The sequence below is a fragment of the Dendrobium catenatum genome, unplaced genomic scaffold (assembly GCF_001605985.2).
Source record: "Dendrobium catenatum unplaced genomic scaffold, ASM160598v2 fragScaff_scaffold_384, whole genome shotgun sequence".
Taxonomy (NCBI): Eukaryota; Viridiplantae; Streptophyta; class Magnoliopsida; order Asparagales; family Orchidaceae; genus Dendrobium; species Dendrobium catenatum.
This window is the reverse complement of record NW_021318846.1, coordinates 190,255-203,187: the sequence shown is the minus strand read 5'-3', so window position 1 is coordinate 203,187 and position 12,933 is coordinate 190,255. Positions and strand designations below refer to the sequence as shown.

General features: G+C 33.6%; 1 protein-coding gene across 2 annotated transcripts in view; it reads left to right on the top strand.

Moving 5' to 3' along the window:
* The first annotated feature begins 2,446 nt into the window (after positions 1–2,446).
* Positions 2,447–12,933, top strand: part of LOC110093359 (N-alpha-acetyltransferase 35, NatC auxiliary subunit) — a 75,042-nt gene continuing 64,555 nt past the window's right edge. Inside the window, exons 1-6 of one of the 2 annotated variants that reach the window (XM_020818214.2) lie at positions 2,447–2,644; positions 6,089–6,156; positions 8,699–8,857; positions 8,958–9,125; positions 10,675–10,825; positions 12,537–12,616. In XM_020818214.2, the coding sequence (XP_020673873.1) occupies positions 2,545–2,644; positions 6,089–6,156; positions 8,699–8,857; positions 8,958–9,125; positions 10,675–10,825; positions 12,537–12,616 (726 nt within the window). In that variant the 5' untranslated portion in view covers positions 2,447–2,544. The remainder of the gene's footprint in view (positions 2,645–6,088; positions 6,157–8,698; positions 8,858–8,957; positions 9,126–10,674; positions 10,826–12,536; positions 12,617–12,933) is intronic. The other variant, XM_020818212.2, reaches the window with a different exon arrangement.

Below are 12,933 nucleotides of genomic sequence, written 5' to 3'. Positions count from 1 at the left end.
CGAAATAACTCTAATATATTTTAAAATAAAATAAATTTCAAATGCACTGTATTCTTTTCACTTTGTATCCATTTTTTGGGAAAACAATGATATATTTGTCATATTAGTTATCAACAATTGCTTGCTTATTCCAACATGTGGATTCCCACTTCTTCCACCATTAATTATTCATTGTTCATTCTGTTAAATAGATGCAATCTCCCTCAATTCTTGTTGCAACACCATCAAGCTCATATATCACAATCATTAGCTACAAATAAATTCTATAATAAACTCTAAGTTGACATTTAATTAACATATATAATATAGAAATTATAAAATAATATTATATAATTTGATTTTTAATTTTATGAATAAATTGCTAAAAATCAAATAATGTCAAAATTATAGCTAATATGATAATAATTGAACAAATGCTCTATGGATCGACTGAATCAAATCAATCAAACGAAATAAAATTAATTCATTTTTATTGATTTTATCCAAATAACACATATCAAATATTTTAGCATCCCACAATTGGAATTGTATTGTAACATATCTCCGCCAAGATTATCAACTATAACTCTCATGACTTTGCGACTAAACATGGTGCACGATATTTCAAATGATAGAGTTTTGAAAATATTGATGTTTGGCATGAAGTAAAAAAAAGAGTAAAATTTTAATGAATTTAAAACTCTCCTCATAGGTCTTTTTTGATGTACTCAAAATTAGGATGATTTATCTAAGTTTTGAATACATTGCAAATTACCATAGTTATCTCAACCAATAGATACACACCCCCAATGCCATATGTCACCGGTCACACATACCGATCGTCACTCGACCACTGTTGTCGATTGCCCTCACTATTGGCAGCTCTTGCCGACCACTAATAATTAAATAATGAAGATATGGAATATATTTTTGCTTGGCTACTAATATGAATTAAGTGGTTCGAGAGTTTTGGTGGTTGTGGGATAGGTGCGAGCATGTGGGCTCACTACAAAGAAATGATCGAGATGCTAGGCTACATTAGTGCAAAGGTGTTAGAGAACTGTAAATATGTTATAAAGAAATCTACATGAAGGAACTTCAAGATGTTGATGCAAGGTGGATTGATAATATAAGCATGTGATGTGATGAAGACGATTAACAAAGATGAACATGCGATGTAAATTTGATTGGTGAAGGTGATTAACTCATGAACATCGATTGGTGAAGGTGATTAACTCATGAACATCTAAGCAATAAGATGCTAGGGCTAGAAAGGGGTGAACCTAAGAAATACATGATAAGTTGAGTATGGATTATTAAACGAGTGTAATTATTTTGGCAAAAAATTAACTAAAAAATAAACATGTCATGTGTTTATCTCCCTATTTTAGGCAATGTGACCAAATTTAGCCTTGATTTTGGGCATGAAATATGTTATTCACATTTTTTGTGTAACAAACATGTGTGAAATTCATGGAGCATAATCATGAAAGAGCATATGATCTAATTTTACTATTGTTAGGAAATGTCAGTGGTTTGCAACAATCTTGGGATAGGTTTGTTAATCGTGAAAGAGCATAATAATGTGACAAATTTTGACCTATTATAGATCGCATGAACATGATAGCGAAACTCAATCAATTTTATGTGAGAAAATGTTTATTTTTATTGAGCGCGATTTAATGTTGCAAATTTCTCGTAAACCCATGATATGTAGAGGTTCCAAAGGTTTCAATATTAAACAAATTTTCAATAAACTAAATGGAGATCAAAACATCTCCTCCTATACTAAAGATGTATTTAGACTTCTTTAGCCCTCTTGATGCGGATTTATATGAAGGCGTCACATGATGTGTGAGTTGCGACTAACGACCCCTTTAGGTTGGCCGAAATCGATAGTTTGATCAAATTCGTATGCCTCTTAGCTCAAATTTGCTCAAAACCGTGAGATTTTAGATATATTATAAATATGTTGAACCATTCCATGAAAGTCTTTTAAATAAAATTTAAAGTTATTGGATTTAATGTTAAGAGCTTTTAAGTGCAAAAAGCTTTTATGAAAATTCATATTTCTTATAAATTTCATAAATTATATATAAAACAAGATAAAATGATTTTATTTTCAATAAAATTACCATAAATTTGTGCTACTTATTTATCATATTTATTTTATAAAAAAATATATTATATATAGTTGTCAATAATAAAACAATCATTAATGCTAGAACTAATAAGCATACTCATGCTCTTAATGCCACAATTAACCTTAATTATCTTGTAAAGAATGAGTGCATAATATAAGGGTAGCCAAAAACATATTTAATTCATGAAAATATTTTATAATAATCAAATTGTCATTTCTTTCCTATTATAAGTGTCATTTTTTCTTTCCTATTATAAGTGCAATAATTATTAATTATTATAAGTGTATTTGAATTAAAAAAAAAAAAAAAAAAACTGAACTGGTGCTTCTAAACCCCTTTACCACGGCAGAACCAGCAGAAATCTCAAACAAGGCGAGACGAGGAATATCTCCGAATCCCTAACGTTTCTGTATCCAATCCGATGGAGGACCGAGGTGGAAACGACGTGCCGGCTTCAATCCCTTCCGGAGAGCAAATGGTTTGGGCCGACGTCTCCCCCTTGCTCGCCGCCGCATGCAATGGTGAGCAATATCCGCCGTGATGTCCTCTTACGTTTTTTTCCATCTTCATTTACTTTACTTTTTCTCTTTTAGATTTTGACTGTTTTCCTTTTATGCATCTGAAGGACTTTTTGGCAGCTTATTTATCGTGAGTTGATGATTGAGATGTAAAACGAAACGGGGGAAAATGAATACTTCTTATATTTGTGGATTTTGTCAATTTTGTTGTTGTTGGAAATTAGATAGTATCATCTTTATTAGCCTTGTACCAGTTATTTGGGCTGATCTTATGAATCTTATTGAGTGATGCATGAGAGCTTTTATTTTGCGCTATCTATTTACTCCATTTCTAATCATGATACAAGATAATACTCAACGTACAAGGAATAGTAATTGATAATTATCAATCTTACACAAAAAATATTATACATCATACAATCAGGCTTTGTTCAATTAATTCTAAGTTCTGGATATTCTTTGTTCGCAATAAACTCCATTTATGTTTCATTGGAACATTCAGAAACTTGAGCTGTAATGAGTCCTTTCAATTGTACTGTTCTAACACCTAAACCATTGTTGTTAGGTGCATTTAAATGTGCATCATTTGGAAGGATTGTACAAATTGGTTACTGATAATTAAAGCACTGATGCATACACATTGCTTCAAATGCGCAAAATAGTATTGATATACATTTTTTTTTGCATTTTTCCACTTTAAGCTTTAATAAACCAAGTTAGCACGTTAATAGGCTTGATCTGCTGAGCCTAAATATCATATTATTATATTCGGCCACTTGGTGCTATAATTTTGTACGCGTAATTTACCATTATTCTAGCACATTCATTCTCATCTCTTAGCACCAAAGTGTCTTTAGATTCATCAAAATTGCTATTTGTTAATGCTTCCATCTTCTTTCATGCTACATCCAATCATTAATGTTTATCATTTTGTTTCATCATCTATAATTTCAGGGGAAAATAATGTAAAAGTTATCTAACTTATAATGAGAGTATTAATACACGCGCATTGCTCTTAATGTACGAAATGGTATTGAAATGCTCCAAATGTACTAAGACATTAACATATCTGATATGCATAAAACCTGAGGACTAGTAAGAGTGAATCTAGATGTAGAATTTTCTGGTGCTATGGAGAGAGTTGAATTTCTCTTTGCATGAATAAGAGACGTAAATCATGACTGTGGAAGGAGAGAGAAGTGGAGAACTGTGGAGAAAGTGATAATCAAAGTTCATATATGATCTTGACAATCATATTTCTACTATCTTTGATCCATGCAGAGGTTAATGTTTATGATGTTGCTACCATGTCAAAGGAGTAGGTTCACATTTGTGTGCAACAACACAATAGATGGAGAGCTTGTTGAAATAATTTTATTATAAGAGTTGGATATCCTAAACTTTGAACAATTTGTTGAAGTCCAAGTTGAACTATGTAAAATTGTCTGTACCTTCTTGATCTAGGCGGACATTGTGAAGAATAAGGTGGAAGGCTAGGGGCTGTTTTGAATGGTTTTGCACTATGAATGGCAGGTGTTATTTGTAACTTTGTGAGAAACAACAAATGCGTGTAGTTGCAAGAGTGAGGCGGGCAATTGATTGCATGCTGTAGGAAATTAGCATCAGAATTAACGGTATATACAGGTTTGAGTGCTCAGAGAAGGAATCTTGATGCGTGTTTGAGTTGGAGGTTGGATTGAAACAAAATATTATTAGATTGATGGTGGTGTGTGGTGTGGCGAGCTAGTAAGTTTAGATGTACATGTGAGTGGGTTGGGTTGTGGAACTTGGCAATCATTGGGGTTGGGGCTGTTTGAGCAGAGAGATTGGAGCAATTGTGAGGAGCTTGGGTAAAGGATGGTGGGTAGGTTAGTGAAGTGGGATTGAAGGTAGAGAAAGGAAATTTTGCTTCGATATCATGTTCTATAAGGGAAAATTCATTTATTTAATGTTTGAAAATAAGTGTCGATATATAGGCATATATGGTGAGTATTAAAGGAAGAAAATAATGAGGTGATTATCCTCAATTAAGAGGATATTAAGCATGATAAAATGTATCTTTTACCAAGGATAGAATATTCGAATTTTGCAATTTTTTAAAATAAATACCTCCTTGATTGTAAAGTTATTGAGGGGGGGTACATTAGGATTTTGGTTGAATTCTTTCTATGCAAATAAAAGATTATGAATTGCTAGTTTCCTTAAAAACAACACAAAAGCATCATATTGCTAGGCAAGTTTTAGCTCCTTATAGTTTAAGCTTAGCTTTTCCAACTATTGTGCATAGCTTAAAAATTGCTACTCAATTCAGCTGTATATCACCATATAAGCCAATGTACACACATTTGCAATCTAAAGAATATTGAGGTGTTTTGGAGACGGGAGCACTTTTGCAATATTTGGATAAGCTAGTTGTTCTTTTCTAGGCCTGATAGTTTTCTCATAAATACTCAATTTCATGGTTTATTGTTATAACTTGCAAGTATCACAATTGACATTGTTGACCATTATAGGCATCTAATATATTGTTTTGTACTATTAATTATGCATCATACTACAACATTTAGGAGTATTTTTGAAAAGTACGCAATTAATTAAGCATTCACTAATTATCACGTCATAGGGTATTGAAGGTAGAAAAAGGAAACTTTGCTTTGATATCACGTTCTATAAGGGAAAATTCATTTATTTAACTGTTTGAAAATAGGTGCCTATATATAGGTATATATGGTGAGTTTTAAAGGAAGAAAATAATGAGGTGAATATCCTCAATTAAGAGGATATTAAGCGTGATAAAATGTATCTTTTACCAAGGATAGCGTATTTGAATTTTGCAATTTTTTATAATAAAAACCTCCATGATTGTAAAGTTATTGAAGGGGTACATGGTTAGGATTTTGGTTGAATTTTTTCCATACAATAAAAGGATTATGAATTGCCAGTTTCTTTAAAAACAACACAAAAGCATCATATTGCTAGGCAAGTTTTAGCTCATTATAGTTTAAGAATTGTTTTTTCAACTGTTGTGCATAGCTTAAAAATTGCTACTCAATTCAACTATATATCACCATATAAGCCAATACACACACATTTTCATTCTAAAGAATATTGAAGTGTTTCTTGCCTTTTTTAGCATGGATACAGGAGCACTTTTGCAATGTTTGGATAGGCTAGTTCTTCTTTTCTAGGATTGATAGTCTTCTCATAAATACTCAATTTCATGGATCTTTGTTGTAACTCGCAGGTATCACAATTGACATTGTTGACCATTATAGGAATTTAATCTATTGTTTTGTACTATTAATTATGCATACTACTACAACATTTAGGAGTATTTTTGAAAAGTACCCAATTATTTAAACATTCACTAATCATCACTTCATAGTTAACAATGTTGATTGATTAGCTATTTTTCATTTAAAATTTACTTTCTTTCTCTCTTTGTAGATCTTCATGATGGGGAGCTTATTCATGGCGAGAACTTCAATTTATTTGCTGCCATGTCTGCTTTGGAGGTACTTAAATTGAGCTAGCTAGTCACATCTATCAATTATTATGTTCTCATGTAATTTTATTGTTAGAGAAGCTGCACATATGTGAACTGCATCTTCATTTTCTTTATCATTTTTCATGTTTAGGTGTATACTTTGTTAACCACCTACTTGTACAACAAAGGCCAACATATTAGTTTTCATGATTTATACTTGCGCCATATCTTCTATGTTCTCCTCATTTGTTTGGATTAATTTTAGACCGCTTTTTTAGTTTTAAAATATTTTCCGAGTTATTGCGTTCTTCATTATGCAATTGTATAAATTCAGATAATTCACCTAATAATAAATTGATTTAAAAAATCGATCCAATTGCCCAAAAAGGGGTTGACAGAGTTGCCACATTGGCAGTTGCCCCCCAATGGGTGAGCTCTGTACGTTGCTTCCGATCAAAGCATCGGAACTTCCGATCTGTCCAGGGATATCGTCGAAGGAGCGGAGTCGGGCAGCCAGAGGGATCGAGCGAGCTCCCGAGCTGCTTCCGATCAAACGTTGTAACTTCCGATCCGGCTCGGAGGAGAAGAGCGAGAGAGTAAGCGAGATCGCGAGAGGAGAGTGAGGAAGAGGCCGAAGGCCTCATTCCTTTGCCCTTTTAACGACGCGAGAGTGTCGTGTCGACGACGTGCAAGGATGCGACTTCGGTCGTGGCTGCGACGTGCGAACGACGTGCGATGGCAGAGAGCAGGTAAGCGGGATTTGATTTTTTTTTTCTTCTTTTTTTTTTTGTTTGGATACGGGAAGGGTCAACAATTATTTATTTATTTTCTTAATCAATGATAGCATGTATAGTGCAAACCCTAGTCCATTTACCTAGTATTTAAACCTGTCCATCTACCAAGTGTATGGTGTGATGTGTGTGTGTTTGTGTATTTATGTCCTGCGTTGGATAGACTACAATGATACAAACTAAGCGATTTTCTTAATTTATAGGGGTTTAAATTTACAAAATATGATAAATAAGTGGTCAACAGCAAGAAGTTCTTTGTTTTTCACTCAAAGTTGTTCATAAAGGTGTAGGAAAATTTCAGAAATGAACTTCCTAGATCTCCCTATTTCTCAAACGATTCTAATTTTTTTGCAAATTAAATAAATATTTTAAATTAAAAAAAGGAATTTATGATATTTTCTTGTGGGTAAGTTGATAGTTGAGTGCTTGGCGAGCAAGTTGTTGACATGTTGTCAGGCGGTGAGCTATCAATGAGTGAGTTGGTAAGCTAGTTTATGTGGCATGCTAATCCACAGGTCGACATGCTCGAAGGTTAGGGTTTTTTTAAGCTATTTATTTTAAGAGTTACTATATACTAGGCCTTCTTGGAGGGTAGTGGATCGTAGGGACTCTAAAGTTTTATTGATCTTGCTTATTGACGCAAGATGGTGGGTAGAAAGATGGGCCGTTGGGTGGAGGGCTTGATCAGGTGTTGGAATTGGCAGGAAAAAAATTAGTAGGGTGGCAAGTGAATCCTATACCTACTGCAATGAAGAACTTAGGTACCCCTAAATTGGGTTGTTTAGCCCTTCTTTGAGAGGATTATGACAGGGAGGAAGTAATCCTAGCTCTCTGCCCTTTGTTCCAAGAGAGAAAAGGGAGAGAATAGGAAGGAAAAAGAGAATTTTTTTGTTGAATTGAAGGAAGAAGAAATGCTTGGAAGCTCCTCAATGTTATTCCTCTTTTGCTTTTGCCTATTCTTAGGGTCTTACTTAGCTTATAAAAACGTAGATAAGTTCTCCATTGACATTTCATGCTAAGTAAACTTTGGTCTTTGATGTAATTGACTAGAACAAGAGGGATATTAAAGAGATGCAACAATCTTAGGCCTACCGCAGGGCGACCAAACTTGTTGGTGGTTAGTCCTTAGGTGATCTAAATTTTGCTAGGTTTTGACTTCTAATAGGCCAAGGCATGAGTTCTAATAACAGTGGATTTAATTTGCAATCCAAAATGGACATCATTGGGAAGTTATCTTCTCAACATACGTTGATAGGATGAATTCTCAACGACATTAAGAAGAGATGCTGCTAAGCTAATGCGGAGTTAAGAAGTAGCCGAGTTGGCAAATGCCGAGTTAGGAAGTCATCAGATAAATGTTGTGGCATCAAGTCATTTGTTGGATGCTTAATGATTTAATGAGCCGAATGATTTAATGACTCATTTAATTTAAATTAATGAAGGATTTAAATAAAAATGAAAGGCTAAGATTGAAATCATTGGAATAGATTGAATAGGATGAAAGACTAAGATTTAATATGAGAAGAATCACAAACTACTTTTATAATCATAGATATAAAAATTGGATGCTTTCTCATATTTACATTTATGTGCCAGGTTGCTTTAGATTAGAGTACTGCATAGTTTATTTTGCGTTCTTCATTTTCCTAGATGTTACTTCTGTTTTCATCAACATTTATGGTCAATACTTGCAACTGTATTTTTATTTCTCTTATTTATTCGGATTGTTTAAAATCTTCTTCTAAGTGGTAATACCCTCCATTTTTTGTTCTAATGTAGATAATGGATCCTAAAATGGATTCTGGAATGGAGCGAAATGGTTTTCACTCCATTGAAGAAGCCATTGAAAGTGGTGCTGCTCCTATTCCACTTAGTTTAGATAGAACAGTTGATGTTCAACGCTGCATTGATGTAATGGACCACCTTTTGTCATGTGAGGTATTGTCTACTATATGGTATTATATATTTATCCTGATAAAGCACGCGTTTCCTAATGCCTTCTGTAGTAGGTTTTTTGATACACCATTTTGTTTGGCAGACAACATGGCACAGGGGTCATTCCTTGGCTCAGACTGTTTTTTCGTGTATCTATCTGCTGAGGATTGAGAGAACAGCCACACACCCATTGTTGCACTCATATTGCAGAATAATGCGTTCTACATGTGATGTGGTTATTACAGCTGTCTCTGATGCACGTACACATGAGGCAAGTTTGATAATTTTTCCAGCTTTGATCAATTTAATTATTGATTTTGGCTTAGAGTTGTCAAGTTTAATATATAGATAAATGATATGTTTCCAACTGGAAGATGCTATTGCATTTGTTCTATTAATCCAACCACTTGTAAGGTGAATATGGTCATCAAATGCAAGGAAAGTGAAAAATTGTTGGAACAAACATTGTTTTGATTCTTGTAGATTTACCAGTCTTCTGGCTTGTTTAGAAGTTTTTTAATTTTTCTTTTTGAATCATTGGTTTGATTACGTATCCTGTTGAACACTATGAATAATGGTTTTGCTTGTACATCTTTTGTTGTACTTGTCGGCCGCTCATCAGTTCATCAATATTTTATATTTTTGTAGTCAAGCTCAGAAATTTTTTTTTGGTTGAATTTGTTAAAGAGAAATATCCAGATAATTGTTTAGTTTGTGTTGTGCTGTTTTCTGATAGGAAACACTTGGATTTCCAAGTGTTTCTCACCAAGATCAAGTAGATCCAAGGAAAAACTGCTGTCCACAGCAGAAAAAACAGCCCAAATACAAGAAAAATCTGAGATGAAAGCGTAGGAAAACGATGCAAACACTTTTATTTCGATAACGGATGAAAAGCACTTGCAAGATACAACTTTCCTTCAATTCGAGAGGAAGGAAAAACTCTCCAAAAGATCTCCGGCGAAGCCAAGAGCCCAAGACACCAAAACCTAGATCTCAAAACAATTCAAATTCAAGATAATCCCAATCCCTCCCAAAAACACCTAATTAAAGACAAAGGAATATTACAAATGACCTAAACACCCCTTAGTTCAAAATATTTCCCTCCTAATCTTGCATTTAGCCCATAACGGGCTCCACCAAATTTCCGCCCAGCGCCTGGCTCCCGCTGGGTCTATTCCGTCGCCTGGAATAGACCCGGACCGGTCCCTCCTGGACCGGTCCAGCCGGCCCCTCCTGGGCCGGCGTAACATTTTCTTCCATAACTTGCATTGTCTTATTGGTTTGTTATTTGTCTAGCTGCTTTTGATAAATTCTGTAAAATGCTTCATTTAGAATATAACAATACTGAAAGAAGCAAAACCAAATTTTTGTTAAAGCAAAATTAGCCAACATTTTTTAACATGCTTTCTTAAATACTTCATAAGGTAAAGTAAAGTAGCCAGATATGTGCAAGAAAATTGTTATTAACTTTATTTGTTCTTTCCATGTCAAATTCTTCTCTTTTTAAATTAATATGATGTCGACTCCAGGAAGCCTTTTGCCATTAAAGCCTGTTTAATTTCATACAATGAGCAGATCAATAAATTACTATTTTGGTAGTCATTTGGAACTTATATTGTGAAAAATATGCTTTTTGTTGTTAGTAATGTCTTTACAATTTTCATATTTCCTTTGTTTTTTTCTGATTCTAGGTGTCTTTATTAAAGTAACTTCAATGTGCTATGCTTGAAGACAATCTTCAATTCATAAATATGTTTTTGTTTTGCTATTGCTAGGGATGTAAGGTGGTATTGATTGAACTTTTCATCATATAATAATAGGAAGAGGACTTTTTCACAACGGCTTACAGCTTGCCTTTGAAAGGAGATGGAGATGAAAAGTGCTTGTCACTTCTAAATTCTGTGGAAGAAACAGTTTCTCGCCAACTACGTGCTTGTAAAGCCCAAGCATCTAGGAAGAAGCTATGTGATGGTTTGCATTAAGACTTTGACATATTTATTCATTTTTCCTTTAAAGTTTTTCTAGAGTTGAATGTTTGCCTTATGCATTTAATAGCTGTTTTAGCATGTGGATTTTTGACCTTCTATTTTTTCTGTAAACTTTTCATGCATTCGTTTAAGATATTTCTGTTAATAAGTTTTGAATAAGCATATATGCAGCTGAACTGATTGATAAAACTGCCTGATAAATCTCTCCGAGTAATATTTTTTAGAATTTTTCCATCTTCCACTTTTGACTTTTATTAATTCTTAGCATTTAATAGCTGTTTTAGCATGTGGATTTTTGACCTTCTGTTTTTTTCTGTAAACTTTTCATGCATTCGTTTAAGATATTTCTGTTAATAAGTTTTGAATAAGCATATATGAAGCTGAACTGATTGATAAAGCTGCCTGATAAATCTCTCCGAGTAATATTTTTTAGAATTTTTCCATCTTTCACTTTTGACTTTTATTAATTCGTAGCAATTGCACTTTTTTAATATTGATTTCTTATGTTTTTTCTCTCTTTTTCCTCACACAAATTCAATTCTTCGAATATGCCCCTTTTTTTGCTGTTAATAAGTTTTGAGTAAGTTATGAAATACTATATGTCGTATGTAAATTCTTCTACCTGTGGCAATGCAATTCAACTTATATCTTTCTGATGTTGGATTCCGTTATATTTTTGCTTGTTTAGAAAAAGTTGCTTAAATTTATGCTAAATAAAAGTTTAAATATTTTGTTATTTGGTAGTTTATCATGTATCTCCGATTTCACTAAGCTTAGGGAGGTAGTTAATTTCTTTCAACTCAAAATACCTTGGACTTGAAATGACATCAATTTAGTGATTGTTAAAACTCTATTATGGTATCTCTATTTCTTTGTTCCCTCAAAGTTTTGATCCTCTATTTGGCTTTTGTGAAAACCTTTAAAATATATAGCTTGTTGCGTCTTCCTTCTCTTTCCGTTGGATGGATTTAAGATTTGTGATGCCATCTTTGACATAACGCTTGTATTCTGTTTGTTATTTTCCTCGTCCTAACATTTTTATGATGGTTATTGCTGCATAATGTAGTCTATCTTTTGCTGCCGTTTAGCAGAGGGATGTAAATATGCCATTTGGTTTAATGTCTTGGCAGATATTGCTAATAGTGGCAAGTAGGGATTTGAGAACCCATACTGGGGAAGCACAATGAATTTTGTAAATCTCATATCTTTTTACTTGATACCTGAAGTTAATTATTGATTAGCATACGAATGTATGAGGTAGTGAAAAGCTTAAGAGAGTGGACCTGATTGAGTACGAACCGTGCAATTATTTTTTGTTAGCACCTGGGTCGATAGTAAAATTTTCCCTTCTCTAAGATGACAACATTTCTAATGTGCTTGATACATTATTGAAAAGGCTAAAGAAATTGATCCATAATGCCAGTATTGCTCATAATGGTAGGGAATATTATTATAAATCCATTTTTGAATATACATTCAGATTTTTCCCAAGGGCACACTTTCGAAGTTGAGTATTGCACTAGTAGCTGACTGTTATCACAAAATCCACTGATTGTCATCGGCGTTAATCCATGCTTATAATTTATTTTCAATTCATTCTAGTATATATTTTCAGGAGACCATATTTATTAGGTGATCATTTATTGGTCTTGATATTACAAACAGTCATTTTTGCTTGCTATTTTTTGTTGCAGATATTGGGTCGCTACAAACCAATCCTGATCTTGAAGAAGGTTATTGCCGAGCTGTTCTCTGCCGCTTACGTTTTCGTAAGGTCTTATCTTGTGTTTCACGTTTATTTGTTAGATTCATGATGAAGATGATTTAAATTTATATTTTTATCCTCTAGGAATGAGAGGTAGTTCCTTCCATTGAAGGAGAATGTTAGGGAGTAAGAGGTTCGAGGATTGAGAGGTAGGGTGGATGAGGAATTGGTTTTGCATGAACATGATTAAACATTTTGATGTAATGTTTGACCATGCACATTGATCCGATAAAAAATGCCAGTCTCCTAGTTCAGTCGGTTAAAGCTTAATTAATTAGTTGGAACTAGTTGAACTCGATTCATTTGAGTTTGAAAGGTAGTTCAGG